The sequence below is a fragment of the Microtus oregoni genome, unplaced genomic scaffold (genome assembly GCF_018167655.1).
Source record: "Microtus oregoni isolate MIOR12 unplaced genomic scaffold, Mior012 000018F_ref0000195, whole genome shotgun sequence".
Classification (NCBI taxonomy): Eukaryota; Metazoa; Chordata; class Mammalia; order Rodentia; family Cricetidae; genus Microtus; species Microtus oregoni.
Genome location: NW_024543077.1, coordinates 30,080,763 through 30,097,822, shown reverse-complemented (window position 1 = coordinate 30,097,822; position 17,060 = coordinate 30,080,763). Strand labels below are relative to the sequence as shown.

Below are 17,060 nucleotides of genomic sequence, written 5' to 3'. Positions count from 1 at the left end.
TTTTAAATTTAGGGCTCAAATTTTTGTAAAAGTATTTTACATGCTGAATAATTAATAGAATCTCCTTTTTGTATATTTTCAGAATATTCTGTATATTTTTAATCGCCAAGGAGACAAAGTTTACTTTACTTCAGCAAATATTTTCTCTAAAGTATGTTCATTTGAATCATCTAATAAAATTCTGTATAATGTTGAAAACATACCGAAATTGAGTATAATTTCAATTATAATAAGTTACAAACTACTAACCTGCAGTACTTTATATCCTAATTTGTTTATGATAAAACTTTTGAGGACTAGAAATTTTCATTGCATGTTTAAGTGAGTTGTATTAGGTAAAATATCTTGAGTAAGAATATAACATCATAGACAGTATGTTTTAACAAAAATAATGTCAAGTTTGTATCAAAAGGAAGCATCCATATCTATATCAATGTAAAATGTATAAATAAGTAGTTACTTTTAAAATTAGGAAAAATTTTCACTTCTTTTCATATCTATTTTTGTCTCTATTGTACATGCCATTGAATATGTATGTCTGTATATGTCTATATAAATAATGTTTAAGTTTTCCACAATGAACAATGGATTTTCCTGCAGTAATTTTTAAATTTCCAGGAAGAAGATGGGGCCCCACAACTAGTCTACCTGGTTGATATTATTACATCAGGATGATAATAGCACTACTATAAGATCTGTTTTGAGTACCAGATGCTCAAGATGGTTCCATCTTAGTTAGCTGAAATGGTACACTTTTTACAATGTTCTGGATTGACCTTCTTATAGGAAGGTCAGAAAAACCTTACCAAATAGTGAGACTATATGCAATTATACCAGACAGTAATCTTGGAACTTAACCATCATTTTACCTTTAAAAGGATCCCAAAGAAAGAACATCGCCCCCATGACAGCTGGAAGTAATTCTTTTTTGGTTTTTCGAGACAGGGTTTCTCTGTGGCTTTGGAACCTGTCCTGGAACTTGCTCTATAGACCAGGCTCGTCTTCTACTCACAGAGATCCTCCTGCCTCTGCCTCCCGAGTGCTGGGATTAAAGGCCTATGCCACCATCACCCGGCTGGGAGTAATTCTGAAAGACTTCCTCTCCTCTCCCAGCAACGTTTGTACTCAGGGTTAGGGACATCATTTAGGGGTTGGTTATAATTGGTATAGGATTGTGGGTTGGATGGGAAATTTTATTTTTTATTTTTTTGGTTTTTCGAGACATGGTTTCTCTGTGGTTTTGGAGCCTGTCCTGGAACTAGCTCTTGTAGACCAGGCTGGTCTCAAACTAACAGAGATCCGCCTGCCTCTGCCTCCCAAGTGCTGGGATTAAAGGCATGCGTGACCACCGCCTGGGGCGAGGTGAAATTTTAAAGGCTCGGGATCTCTTTGAAAAAAAAAAAGGGAAAATTGGATGAAATAATAGATTAGTGTGAGCTCACACACACTAATAATAGTGAGTAATAGAGTGAATGCTTGTGTGTTATAATTTATAGGCAATTGCATTTGTATAGATTCTTATATATTGATACAATGTTAAGTCATATTGAATATTATATGCATTCATGCTTCTACCTCTCCTTAAAATGTTTTATATATTGATACATATTTATCATATTGCAATGTACATTTCTACCACTGATCAAGATACCTATACATTGTTTACATTTTGAGGTCATTGTCCTCATTTGTTGCAATACTGTATAATATTCTCATGTGAAATCTTAGTCTTTAAGTTAGATAAGTATTAAAAATTATAGATCAATTGTAATCTATGTTTGTCATACTTATAGTTCGAATAATCAGGTTCTTTAGATAAGTAGAGATTATATTCTGCATAGATAGGTAATCCTCAACCACTTCAAAGAACTGTAGAATATGGCATTTAACTAACTTAGAGTTCTGTTGAAGTGAGGCACTATTGCTTCTGGTAGCATTTATGTATTCCCCCAGAGAATATTGAGCACTGAAAGCACTCCACTTGGAGCTTCTTTTTTTCTTGGCAAAACTGTCTTTTGGGCAAAACCATGCTCATGCCTCAACTACTGAAAAGATAGATGGTATCTGAATATGGATAAACAGGTCTGTTAAATCTTGACAAGACAGGGTAAGATGATTTTGAAATATTTTCTACCTCTGAAAATGATCTGTCAGTTATTCTAGGTCTTAGCAAATGTTGGTCCCTTCAATGTTGCAAATGAGACTTTGCATGATTGCCCAGGTAGCCAGTTATCTCTGTAATTTGTTGCACATTTTGTTTTTTTTAAAAAGATTTATTTATTTATTATGTATACAACATTCCTTCCATGTATGCTTGCCAGAAGAGGGTACCAGATCTCACCATAGATGACTCTGAGCCACCACGTGGTTGCAGGGAATTGAACTCAGGACCTCTGGAAGAGCTGTCAGTGCTCTTAACCTCTGAACCATCTCTCCTGCCCTGTTGCACATTTTGAAAAGTTGCTTGATTGCACTTCCTGCTTACTCAAGTAATATTTCCCTTCTCACATTCAATGGGGTTGAAAACTAGATAGTTGTAGTTACTTTCCTCTCATAACTTGTCCAAATTATTTATTAAACAAGAATTAAACTAGTTAGGATGGGAAAATTGTTGAATATATTGTTCTTATTGTATATAATTTTGTATTGGGCTTAGAAGTCTCTTATTTCGAAAAAACAAACAAAAAAAACTCTCTTATTTATACAAAAGGGGGAGATGCTGTAGAAAGAATTACAGCGAGTGGTTTCCCGCCCATTGGGGTGTGGCATCTTATACTATACTTGTCAATGTAGAGCATGAGTTTGGCCGCTTTTCTGGCTGTGTGATTCAGATTCTGATCTCTGTTCAAGCATAAGATTATGATTTAAGAGTCCATCCCTAAATAAGTATACATTTATTTCTCAATTCTGAGCTGGTGTTGTATTTCTTTAAAGCATCCTTCTTCAAGAAACACTAAATGGGAATCATTGAAATGACTAAATGAATTTTTTCCATTGTTGACCATGAAATAATAGAAACCGGGTTCACATTGTACTTGACTGAATGAACAACCTCCCAGAAAAGATCATGTATTTCAACAAGTTTCTCTCCATAGTGGTTTTCTTTCAGTTTTCTGTGGATCTTTAGTAGGAGAAGAAGCCCTTCTATATGAAATTCCTCATTGTATCCAATGAATCTCAATACCCTCAAGTAATTTCCTGACATTTAAATCTACTGTGTTGTGCTTGACATTAATCAGCCAGCTTCCTACTTATACTGAAATGCTTTCAACATCATTATAGGCTTGATCTCTAAAGCACATAAAAGATAGCAGAAACAGTTGTTATTCAGTCCTCAGGACTTTGGTAACCTGCTGTTTTAATTGTTTTGTTTGCCTATCTGAGTAACTGTGTGGCTCTCAATTCCTGTAACTAATTGGAGGCATCATTCCTGGCTCTATTTGTTTTTATGGTATTGGATGATGGTGCTAGAATGTAGGTATTTTTTTATGTCAAGTATATGCTGCTGTGCTGAGCTTCATAATTTCTTGAATTTTAAAAATTGACAGAGGGCATCACTCTGATTGCCAAGATGCCATGTATTCATAACATTAATACTGCCTGAGTATTCTGAGTCATTAACTGGAGTGAAAACAATTCTTTGTGGGAAGTTCAATAAAAGTCTTTCAGATCTTTGTATACCATTCTTTGTTTCATTCCAGTTTACAATGGAAACAGGGTCTCAATGTGTATTTCCACCTCTCCTGGACCTGATTGCTTAGACTTGACTGGCATTCAACTCAGAGACAAAGATTCCCACCTCTGTTTTCTGAGTGTTGTGGTAAAAGGCACAATACTTCAATACACCCAGTTTGTCCATCTTTTTTTCCTTTCTGTAGTCAGTAATTTTTTTGTACAATATTCTCATGCATACAATGTACTGTTCAGCTTTTCTGATTTTCTCTCCTTATGAATTGATATTTCTCTTATAAGGTGGTACAAAGGATATAGAGATAAAATTTACTCTACTTTTAAATTTCATTCTAAAGTAACTGTCTATATCATGGAATAAGAGTGGATAACACCAGAATCATACAACTGTACTGTCAAAGAAGTATGCATTCCAATGTTGCTACTGTCATGCTTACATTGTACACACGTGTGGTATATTTTTGAAGGCAGTGACCTATGATGATGTGCATATCATATTCACTAAGGAAGAGTGGGATTTGCTGGATGCTTCCCAGAAGAATCTCTACAAAGATGTGATGCTGGAGACCTACAGGAACCTCACTACTATCGGTAAAAATAAATTTCTTTCATGTTTCAAAATATGGAGACAACTTTTCGTTGGTTTATGATTTTGTTCTGTAATTTGATTTAGAAAGAAGGAGAATGAGTTGAATAACACAGTCATTGTTCTTAGGATAATAAGCTAATTATTTCACAGTGTTAAAAAATATAACATACATATTTTGGTACTGTACTTTAGGATACATTTGGGAAGACTATAACACTGAAGAACATTGTCAATGGTGTAGAAGGCATGCAAGGTAATTTTCTTATGCAAGTTTATAACAATGTGCCTCTGCTGAGTTTATAATGTGTTATGACACTTTTAAACAAAACAACAGTGTAAATAAGCACAGCTTTAAATGCATCGATGGTTATTAAATTCTCACAAATCCATATAGCTCAATTTCCTGTATGTGAATTGCATTTGCAAGGCATTCATTTAAGAAAAAGTCTAGGAAGCAATGACTAAACAGATTTTACCATTAACCATGAGAATTATATTATACATCTACCAGTCCATTTGTTTCTTGTTACTCATGACAGAAAATGTATACACATTTCAGTGATGATGAATATAGCTGCAAAACTTCCTACTAAATCAATAGCCCATGGTAAGCCTTGTATTACTCATATAGTTTTTGTGACTGTGTTAAGTTTAATGAAAGCAGCTGTTGGAGTCAAGGATCAAGGGGCAGATGTTGTGGAGAAATCTTGGTATCTATACCACAAGTCTGTGAGGAAAAGAAAGTCAAACCGTGAGGATTCAATGTGGAAATCTTTTATTGACTATTCTTCCTTTCTTATATTACATATATTTCATATATTTCATATGTTACTCTTGACACAAGAGTATGAGCATAGGGATATGGAAATATTTAGCATACCTCTCCTTAAGAACAATTAAGAAGATAAAATGTAGTTCCAATATAGAGTATACTTATTGAATTTGATACAAAAATGCAAAGTTAATTCATTTTCTACCATCATTGTTAATACATAAACTCACATTGCGAAAAAACCACGATGAGTTCTAGGTCTGTGCAAATATTTTAGGTGTCTTAGTTCACTTAGCAAATGTATAATGATTCACGATATAGTAAAATTTATAAATGTAGTAAAGTTGGTAAAGCACTCAGTGTATGCAGTTCTCTTCAAAAATGTAAAAAATATAATAGAAAAATATAGGTATAGATGAAAATGTAAACCATTGCAGAAAGGCAATTATCATTACAAATATTTTTTGAGATGCAAAATGACCCCTAATGGGTAAACAAACCATGATTTAAAACAAAGTTATAGAACCATAATGTTTGATGCCTTTTTACAATTGGAAAAAATATGAAGTTAATTCATATAGAGATGAGGTTTAACAGTGCATTGAATGTGGTGAAACTTTTATATGCATAAATTATCCTTGCAGGATTGAAAGAAATCAAACTGGAGCGACGTTTTCCGTATATTCTCACTGTGCTAAAGCCTTGTGTTATAACACTCATCTTCTAAGGAATAAAAAAACACATACCGGAGAAAAATGCTCTAAAATTAGGCAATGTGATAAAACCTTTCTTCATCACAATCATCTTCAAAGGCATAAAAGAACACATACTGGAGAGAAACCCTATGAATATAATCAGTGTGGTAAATACTTTACTCAATACAGTGTTCTTCAAACTCATAAAAGAACACATACTGGAGAGAAACCCGTTGAGTGTAATCAGTGTGGTAAGGCCTTTGCTGACAACAGTGCTCTTCAAAAACATAAAAGAACACATACTGGAGAGAAACCCTATGAATGTAATCAGTGTGGTAAGGCCTTTGCATGTCGTAGTCATCTTCAAGTGCATGAAAGAACACATACTGGAGAGAAACCCTTTGAATGTAATCAGTGTGCTAAGGCCTTTGCAGTTTACAGTAATCTTCAAAGCCATAAAAGAAGACATACTGGAGAGAAACCCTATGAATGTAATCAGTGTGCTAAGGCCTTTGCTGACAACAGTTCTCTTCAAAAACATAAAAGAACACATACTGGAGAGAAACCCTATGAGTGTAATCACTGTGGTAAGGCCTTTGCTCAACAAGGTAATCTTCAATTGCATAAAAGAACACATACTGGAGAAAAACCCTATGAATGTAATCAGTGTGCTAAGTCCTTTGCTGACAACAGTGCTCTTAAAAAACATAAAAGAACACATACTGGAGAGAAACCCTATGAATGTAATCAGTGTGCTAAGGCCTTTGCTGACAACAGTTCTCTTCAAAACCATAAAAGAACACATACTGGAGAGAAACCCTATGAGTGTAATCACTGTGGTAAGGCCTTTGCTCAACAAGGTAACCTTCAATTGCATAAAAGAAGACATACTGGAGAAAAACCCTATGAATGTAATCAGTGTGCTAAGGCCTTTGCTGACAACAGTGCTCTTCAAAGCCATAAAAGAACACATACTGGAGAGAAACCCTATGAATGTAATCAGTGTGCTAAGGCCTTTGCACGTCGTAGTCATCTTCAAGTGCATAAAAGAACACATACTGGAGAGAAACCCTTTGAATGTAATCAGTGTGCTAAGGCCTTTGCAGTTCACAGTAATCTTCAAAGCCATAAAAGAACACATACTGGAGAGAAACCCTATGAATGTAATCAGTGTGGTCAGGCCTTTGCACACCATAGTCAACTTCAAAGGCATAAAAGATCACATATTGGATAGAAACCCTATGAATCCGATCAGTGTATTAAGACCTTTGAATATGAAAATAGTCTTCACATTCATAAAAGAATGCACACTAGAAAGAAACCTTATGAGTGAAATCAGTGTGGTAAGGCCTTTACAGAACCCCTGTACTCTTGAAAGGCATAAAATAACACCTACTGTAGAGATATTGATGAATGGAATTTGTGGTAGGTGGAGAAAGGTCATTGGTTAATCAAGAAACTGCCTTGGCCCATTTGATAGGCCAGCCCTTAGGTGGGTGAAGTCGACAGAACAGAATGCCTGAAGGAAGAGGGAAGTGAAGCAGACATCATTTCCTCTCCTGTCTGAGGAAGATGCAATGCAGCCTGCCACCAGGGCAGACATGCTGAATCTTTCCCGGTAAGCGCACCTCTTGGTGCTACACAGATTAGAAATAGGCTAAATTAATATGTGAGAATTAGCCTAGAAGAGGCTAGACATAGTGGGCCAAGCAGTGTTTTAATTAATACAATTTGTGTGTTGTTATTTTGGGGCCCAAACTCGCCAGGCAGCCGGGACCTGGGTGGCAGGAAGCGGCCCACAGCTCCTTCAACAGAATGGTTTCTATGTGGACAACTGCTTCCACATAAAGCCTGAGAAAGCTTGGGAAAGAATAAAGCATGTTTTCTTGGTAGCAGCAATTTCTCATTATGCTCTGCTTGCTTGAGGCAAGCAAGCACTTTCATTTAAGAGAGGCTTCCTGACTGAGCTTTAGCTGCAAAACCCTGCAGCTCTTAAGAGGTCCTGCCAAGAAACACTTAAATGGTGTTGATAAAAGCCAACTGAATGCTTCTTTGTTTTCAGCAGTAGCAGGAAAAAGTGCCATTTTAAAATGCCCCCTTCTGGGCTGTCCTGCCAGGGCAGACTCTGACTCTTTCAGGCAGGCAGTTGACTGAGTGTGGTCTGGGAGCAGAATGCTTCAGCTTGCTTGCTGGCAGGGACCTTGAAATGCCATAGACTTGTGGCAATAAACATGGCTACCGCTGGTACCTCAACCATGAAGCTGAAAGCTAAGGCTGGATCTAGCCGCCAAAGCCACGGCTTTAATCTTGCCCATATTGCTCAGTAGTTTAAAAGCTCATGTGGTCAGAAAAAGAGAGGGAGATATATAGTAAAGAGAGATTCAAAAACAAAGAAAACCTTTAAATGATTTACAGTGTGTTAAGAATATATGCAGGCTAAAAGTTAAAGTTCTTAAAATAAAAAACAAATAAAAGGGAAGAAAGAGTAGTTGGGTGTGGTAGCACACACCTTTAATTCCAACACTTGGGAGGCAGAGGGAGATTGACTTCTGTGACTTCAAAGTGTGGTATTACACGCCTTTAATCCCAATGCCTGGGAGGCAGAGAAAGGCAGATCTCTGAGAGTTCAAGGACAGCCTGGTCTACAGTTATTCCAGGGCAAAGATATACAGAGAATATAAAATAAAAGTAAAAATAAATGAAATAGAGGTTAAAGTAAAACCGCACAAAGATGGAAAATACACAGAGAATCTTGATACTGTATGCTATTGTACTCTCTTTGAATTATTTTAATGGTGAGGAAAAAGCAACATCTGCTAAAAGATATTTGTTTATAAATGCTGCTGAACTAATCCAAGATAGATATTTTGAAAACACCTTGACTTCAGAATTTGGATCTAAGGATATGATACTTTGGAAAAGAGATTCTTCTTTTGTTTTCACAGGATAAGACCCTATGGATTGCTTCTATTCTAATATGGTATGATAGACCACGCCCTCCTGAAAGGTTGCTGTGAACACCTTCAGAAAATTGTTTATCTGCTAACTGAGACAAATCTAGCACACAGGTTATACCCTCAAAGACCTGATTAACAGTGCCCCTATACAGCAGGAAGCAGTTTGGAGAGAAATAACTACATCCATATTCCCAAATATTGTTTATAAATGTTCTTTTACATTTAAAGGGTGATATAATATAGATATAAATAATTTGGATTGAAATGGATCTTGCTTTACTGATACTAATTTAAGGTCAATTTTGTTATGTGTGTATATATATTTCTGATATTGATTAAGGTATTGTGATTGTGTAGTTTATTTAAAAATGTAATGTATATAAGTTGTTAATAGATAATCATCTATGATAGTCAAGTTTCTATTCATGTTAGATTTTTTTAGATGTGCATAGATATATTTTAGATAGGCATTCTTCATATTCTTCAAAGACTGCAGAATATGGCATTTAAAATATTTTAGTAACTTAGGGTTTTGCATGTCAATGAGACACATCTGCTCCTGGCAACACCAGCTACTTCAAGAGGAAGATGGGCATTGAAGAGCCTCCTTATGGAGTTTGATAGCCATTTGGGCAAGAAACTGCTCTTGCCCGGAATACTACATAAACTGGGCACAGAGAACCCTCAGAGAGAGGACTGCTGAACTTGCCTAAATGTGAGATGATCTTTCAGGGTTCCTGATTCATGAAAGAGTCTGCGAGACATTCTGTAGGACACAGCAGATAGTGACTGAACTGCCTTTGAAATTTCCTGCTTCATTGAAATGTCTGCTGGAAACTATGGCCCTGTAGGCCGAAGATGGATGCCCCAACTGTACAGAAGAACTTTGGGTGACTGTCCAGGAAGTGAGATGTCTCTGTGATTTCTAGAGTTTTGTAAGTTGCTTATTTCTCACTGCCCAGCTAATATTATATCTTTCTGGAGTTTTTGATGGAGTTGAAGAAGAGTTATTGTTTTTCTTAGTTATGATAAAGATAAAATAGATGTAAGTATTGTAATTCTTAATTGTAACTGTTTTGTTATATGTAATTTTCCCATGTTAAAGTGAAAGCCTTTCCTTCTTGTTTAAACAGAAAAAGGGGAAATGATGGAGGAAGGTCATTGATTAATAAAGAAACTGCCTTGGCCCCATTTGAGGCCAGCCCTTAGGTGGGTGGAATAGACAGAACAGAATGCTTGGAGGCAGAGGAAAGTGAGGCAGATGTCATTTCCTCTCCTGTCCTGGGTAGATTCAATGCAGCCAGCCACCAGGTCACACATGCTGAATCTTTCCTGGTAAGCACACCTCGTGGTGCTACACAGATTATTAGAAATGGGCTAAATTAATATGTGAGAATTAGCCTAGAAGAGGCTAGATATAATGGGCCAAGCAGTGTTTTGTTGAATACCATTTGTGTGTTGTTATTTCAGGGCATAAGCTAGCTAGGCAGCCAGAAGCTGGGTCGCACGAAGAGGCCGGCAGCTCCTTCAATCATCTCAATACATAATATGAGCCTACCTGTAGAGAAAGTCTGAAGTTAATGTCTTTATTCTTCAAAAAACATGAGAAAACATCATACTGTAGTGAAACTCTATAAATTAATTCAGTGTCATATTGTTTTATGCTTCATATGAGAATAAGACTTTGTGTGTAATCAATCTGATAAAGCTTGTGCATATTATCACAATCTTTTGGGCCTGAGGAAAAAAACTAGGGGCTCATGTTAAATTATTCTTTAAGATCTTAAGCCACTTACAGTTAGTTAACCAAAAGCAGCTATTGTGTAGAGAAAAATTTGATAGTGTCCACAATCTGTTTAAGCATGATGATACCTCTTTTTATTTTAGTTTGAACCAGGATTGTATTTCATAAAACCTTTTATGAAGTATTATGGGTTACAGCAAGGGTATTCTAACATTGGGCCTGAAACCAGAGCCAAAGAAAAGCACCTTAACTCTGAATCTAGAACTAGGTAAAAAAAAAAAACTCCCTGAAAACAGCCAAAACATTAAAAAGCGGCCTGTGGGGGGCTGGAGAGATGGCTCAGTGGTTAAGAGGATTACCTGCTCTTCCAAAGGTCCTGAGTTCAGTTCCCAGCAACCACATGGTCTGGTGCCCTCTTCTGGCCAGCAGGCATAAACACAAACAGAATATTGTATACATAAATAAATATAAAAAAATAAAAAGGTCCAGTGAAAGAAACAAAATTTGGCGGTCAAACCAGAACCATAAAATCATAAAATTCAATGATGTTTTTAAGCCCACAGGATACCATTAACTGAAATACGAGAGGCTTGAAGAGTCAAATCTCTCATACATTTCCTTGTATGTTTTGTTTAAAAATTCCCTTAGAAGTTGGGGTATAATTATGGTTATCAGAAGATTGGAAATGGTCATCAGGAAGGTAGGTGATAGAAGGTGGTTACAAGGAATATTTTTTGAAAAAGATGGCTAGAATTAATATATTATGGAAACATCACTGTTAACCATAGCCAGAAATAATATAAAATATTATGGAACAACTTACTAAACAAGTGAAAGTACTGTAGGAAATGAACATTAAATCTTTGAAGAAAACAACTGAAGAAGACACCACAGAATGGGAAGATGTCCCTTGCCCTTGTTAGGTAGAACTCAAGATAGTAAAAATGGCTTGGCGATGGTGGCGCACGCCTTTAATCCCAGCACTCGGGAAGCAGAGGCAGGCGGATCTCTGTGAGTTTGAGACCAGCCAGGTCTACAGAGCTAGTTCCAGGACAGGCTCCAAAGCCACAGAGAAACCCTGTCTCGAAAAAACCAAATAAATAAGTAATTAAATAAATAAATAAATAGATAGTAAAAATGAAAACCTTTCCAAAAGCAATCTACAGATTCAATACCATTCCCATGTAAACATCAGAAAAATTCTTCACAGACCTCAAAATAAAAATACTCAACTTCATATAGAGAAGCAAAAAAATGCAGGATATCCAAAACAACTGTATACAATAAATAATTTCTGGAGTCATCACATTCCCTGACTTCAGTCTACTACAGAGCTACAGTACTGAAAAGAGCCTGGTATTGGCACAAAAACAGACAGGAGGACCAATGGAACTGATTCTAAGAATCGGATATCAATCCACTCACCTACTACACCTGAATTTTGTCAAAGAACCAAAAAATATATGATGGAAAAAGAAAGCATATTCAACTTGGTGCTGGCATAACTGATTATCAATGTGGGGAAGAATGAAAGTAGATCCACATCTATCACCATGAATAAAACTCAAGTCCAAATGGATCAAAGACCATAACATACAGCCAAACAGCCTAAACCACATAAAAGACATAGGAAGTATACTTGAAAACAGTGGCAAAAGAGACCACTTTCAAATTATAACCCCAGTAGCACAGACATTGAGAGAAATAATAAATGAGACCTATTCATTTATAAATGAATAAATAGTTCAGGGTCTGTCACTCTGACTAGTACAGCCTTCAAAGTTCATAATAAAAACATGAACTCAGTGTTTAACGGTGAATTTAGAATGAATGCAGCTATATTAAGTAAAATCAAACACTTCTCTCTCTCATGTGTGTGTGATCATAGGTTTGGAAACATGGGGAGATATGGTATACACCTTCAATTTTCTTTTGGAAAATATGTGTGGAATGCTTTTACTTAAATGTCATAAATCAGCTTGCCTTGTAAAGAGGAATTATTTTATTCAGCTACAAAATTAAGCAAATTTCAGCTATTCATTTTGTACTTTGTATAATTCACTCACGAACTGCTGTTTACCAAAGATTTTTTAACTGTCTTTTATTCAACTACTCTCCCTTCCTCTCCCCTCCCCCTTTCCCATGATCCACATGTTCCCAATTTACTAAGATCTTGTCTTTGTCTAGGTCTATATAGAATAGATTTATGTATATCTCTTTGTTTCCATTTTGTTGTCTATGTTCTTTGTGAATTGTAGACTGGTTGTTCGGTTTTATATTTAAATGCCACTTAGGAGTGAGTACATTTATATTTTTCTTTCTGGGTCTGGGTTAACTCACTCTTATGTTTTCTAGATCCAAAAATTTGCCCATAAATTTAAAGATGTAATTGTCTTTATCCATGTTAATTTGTCCATTCTTCAGTGGAAGGGATGTTTTCAGGTTCTGGCTGTGAACAAATAATGTTGCTGTGAACATAGTTGACCGCTTGTACTTGTAGTATGCCTGAGCATCCATTGGGTACATATCCAAAGTGGTATTGCTGGATTTTAAGATAAAATGTTTCCTAATTTTCTTTCATTCTTTCTTTTTAATTTTTGGTTTTCCAAGACTAGGTTTCTCTGTAGACATGGAGTCTGTCCTGGAACTAGCTCTTGTAGACCAGGCTGGCCTTGAAGTCAGAGGGACCTGTCTCTGCCTCCCAAGTGCAGGGATTAAAGGCATGCCTCACAACCAGGCAGTTGGCTTTCTAACTTTCTGAGAAAACACCATATCAAACTGGCTGATTCAGTTTGCACCCCCATCAGCAATGGAGGAGTGTTCTCTTAACCCCACATCCTCTCCAGCTTAAGTTATCACCAATGTTTTTGATTTTGGCTATTATTACAGATATGAGGGAATTTCAGAGTTGTTCTGATTTTCATTTCTCTAATGGCTAAGGAGTTTGGAAATATCACTAAGTGTCTCTCAGTAATTTTAGATTCCTATGTTGAAAGTTCTTTATGTCTGTACTCCATTTAATATTGGATTATTTGTTCTTTTGATGACTATTTCTTTTATTTCTTTGTATGTTCTATGATCAGTAGAGGAAAGGGTGCCTGAACTGGCCTTGTCCTATAGCCACACTGATGAATATCTTGAATATCATCATAGAACCACTAAGTCAGCCACTTAGTAGGAGGGACTAAGCCACTTGGGCATAGGAGGAAGGAAATTGTAAAGTTGTCTTCCAGGATGCCAACACAATGGTGTGCAGCTGTGTGCCAGAGGGGAGGTGGTTAAGTTGCAGAGAGGTAGTTCAGCTGTGTGTGGTGGGAGAAGGCTGCAGGAGAGACCCAGCAATTGTGAGGATTCTGGCCATATGGTCACCAATTTGTTGTTGTACAAAGAGTTCCTAAATAGTCCAGAATAGAGATAACAAAGGTTTACTTATCTGGAAATAAACTAATGGAAAGAATACTAGTCCAGAGCCTTCTGTGAGCAATGGGAATGGGAACCAAATCCAACAGCCAAGAGGCTTTGTCTGTATTTATCGTACATGAGATGATGCGCAAGGTGGGCAGGTATCTTAAAGGCTATTGACTGCAGGAATTCCCCAGAACAGGCTACTTCTCTTGCACATATTTTTTGCACCACAGTAGATGGTAGTAGCATCTCTACCCATCCAAGAAATCTCCTCAAGCCCACTGTCTTCCCTCTTCCTCACCCTTTTCTAGGATGGCAAATAGTATAGGTAAATCACATATTCTATCCTACAAATGTCCTTCTCCCAACTATATTATTCATCCCTGTCAATATTTCCTACTTTTATTTTTGACCCTCTCTCTCTGTCTTCCCACATTGCTGAGCTTGCATCACCATCTCCATCACTTACACCCTAATGGAGCTCATCTGTTTGGAACAAGGTGTCCCCTGCCTTCTTAAAAAGAATACCATCATTTCTTTGGTCCAAGGTCATATTTATTTAGAAATGCCTAACATTACTAAAAAGGTGAAAAGAAGAGTAGTTATCTGTAACCACATTGCCCAGAAAGGAAGCAACTATTAGTATCTCACCACAATTTTCCAGAATTTTCTAGACCTAAACATATATCCATAGGCCAATAATGAAAAAAAATAAGATTAGGACAGAAGTTAATGCAATGTTTTATGGTCTGCATATTTCCCCTCCCATTGATTACATCATGATAATTTCCTATAATCCAATATTTCTTTAAAAATGTTTTCTTTCTGTTGCATTTCACCACAGAAATTTATTTAAACATTTCTGTTCTACTTGAACATCAAGTTTGCATTTTTTTTGTAACTTGGGTTAATGTATTTTGTGCTATAAGTAAAATTTGTACATATTAATCATTAACTGTACTATATTTTTCTTTTATCCTTGTGTGTGTGTGTGTGTATGTGCGCCTGCGGGTGTATGTGCGTGTGGATGTGTCTCATGTTTCCCAGGCTGATCTTAAGCTTGCTTTGTGTTTGAGGAGTGCCTTTAACTTCTGATCTCCTTGTTTCCTTCTCCTAAGTGCTAGGATTATAGCTAGGCACGGCCATGATATAGCTGTGCCCTTCATTTTTTCTTAAACTAGATTCCTAGTGCTGGCAGTGAAGGATTAACAGATCTGAAGTTTAAGGACCCTGTTTTCCAATTACTATATAAGTGGTTCATATTGATTTATTACCCCTACAACTCTTTATTTAACCATATGCACAAGATCAAGAAAAGCTGATACACTAAGTGTGTAAGGGAAGATGATATCCTGTCAGAGATTGAATTAAAAGTAGCATAGCCAGACTGATGCCAGCCCTGACTCATGCATGCTCAGAAGATGTCTCTGAGCCCTGGTAACTTCCCTTTCACCTCTGTATCAACTTCAGTGGCACATCCAGTCCTGCATTGCTACAAATGCCTTGGGAAGAGCCCTATTTCGGAACTACCACGTGGTTAATATTGAATTCTTGGCTACACCACAGGAAGATATTCCAGCAAAAGCCAAAGAGACATTGAGGGGGAAGTGTGTACACAGAAGATTAGGTACTAAATAGAGAGAGACACTGTGCTTAGGTGTCTTTACAAAAGATACAGAAATATTTGTCACATATCTTAAAGTATGTAATTCACAGCTGAGCATAGTGGCATAAGCCTTTAATCCTGTGGTGGCTACAAGGCTTCTCTTAATTATGCCTACTTTCTCTACATAGCTTTTCCAGTCTGGATACATTCTGTTAAGTCATTGGCTGAAAGCAGCTTTTTTATTCATTAACCATCATAAGCAACACATATACAAAGGGACTTCCCATACCAAAGAGGCACACTAACCTAGTGAGTTCCAAACCAGGAAAGGCATAAGACCTTGTCTCAAAAAAAGAATAAATAAAACAAAAAATGTAATTTATAAGACTTAAAGATTTAGTATAATTTGAAAGTACAAGTATAGGATTTTAAAATATATACATTTTGTTTTATGTATATTAATATTTGCCTGCTTATGAATCTATGTACCATATGTGTGCCATGCCCATGGAGGCCAGAAAAGGGCATTGGGTCTTCTGGACCTGAGTTGTGAGCTGCCCTGTGCATATGGATCCTCTGCAAGAACAGTAAGTGCTCTTAACTGCCGAGTCATCCTTCCAGCTTTTATCCCTCACCCTCCAGTATTTCCTTTGTAAATGAAATTGTAATGTGTATTATTTAGATTTAGAGATGAGTATTGTACGCTAACACAGTTGAATGCAAGGCACAGACATTCTGGTCCTAATAGAGTCATTTATTGGTTTTTGGATAATTTTTGTTCATTCATCTTTTTCCCCAAGATAGGGTTTCTCTGTGTAACCACTCTGGCTGTACCAAAACTCTCTTTGTAGACTAGTCTGGTTTCAAAGTCAAAGAGATCCACCTGCCTCTGCCTCCTGAGTGCCAGGATTGAAGGCATACACCCCCATTGCCCATCTTGAGTTCTTTATCATTTTGAATATTCTCTTTGATATATCTTTAGGAAGATCTGCAGAAAACCTGTTGTTGGTCTGGGTTAACTCACTCTAATGTTTTCTAAATCCAAAAATTTGCCCATAAATTTGAAGATGTAATTGTCTTTATCCATGTTAATTTCTTTGTCCATTCTTCAGTGGGATATTTTCAGGTTCTGGCTGTGAACAAATAATGTTGCTGTGAACATAGTTGACCACTTGTCCTTGTAGTATGCCTGAGCATCCATTAGGTACATATCCAAAGTGGTATTGCTGGGTTTTAAAATAGAATGTTTCCTAATTTTCTTTCATTCTTTCTTTTTAATTTTTGGTTTTTCGAGACAGGGTTTCTCTGTGGTTTTGGAGCCTGTCCTGGAACTAGCTCTTGTAGACCAGGCTGGTCTCGAACTCACAGAGATCCGCCTGCCTCTGCCGCCCGAGTGCTGGGATTAAAGGCGTGCACCACCACCGCCCGGCAAGCACAGCTTTAAGTACATTTATAATTATTAACTTCTGAAAAATTCATATACAATTTCATGTAGGTGAACTGCATTTTTAGGCATTCTTTTAATTAAAAAGACAAGTGAGAAATGGCTAAACAGATATCACCATTTGAATCATAGCACCATGAGAGCTATGCTGTAGATCT

At 36.7% G+C, this 17,060-nt stretch overlaps 1 protein-coding gene across 1 annotated transcript; it reads left to right on the top strand.

The window, feature by feature from the left end:
* The first annotated feature begins 4,247 nt into the window (after positions 1–4,247).
* Positions 4,248–6,980, top strand: LOC121458732 (zinc finger protein 431-like). Its single transcript, XM_041668038.1, has 3 exons — positions 4,248–4,281; positions 4,472–4,532; positions 5,780–6,980. Exons 1-3 carry the CDS (start codon positions 4,248–4,250, stop codon positions 6,978–6,980), a joined length of 1,296 nt encoding a protein of 431 aa, XP_041523972.1.
* Positions 6,981–17,060: the final 10,080 nt, after the last annotated feature.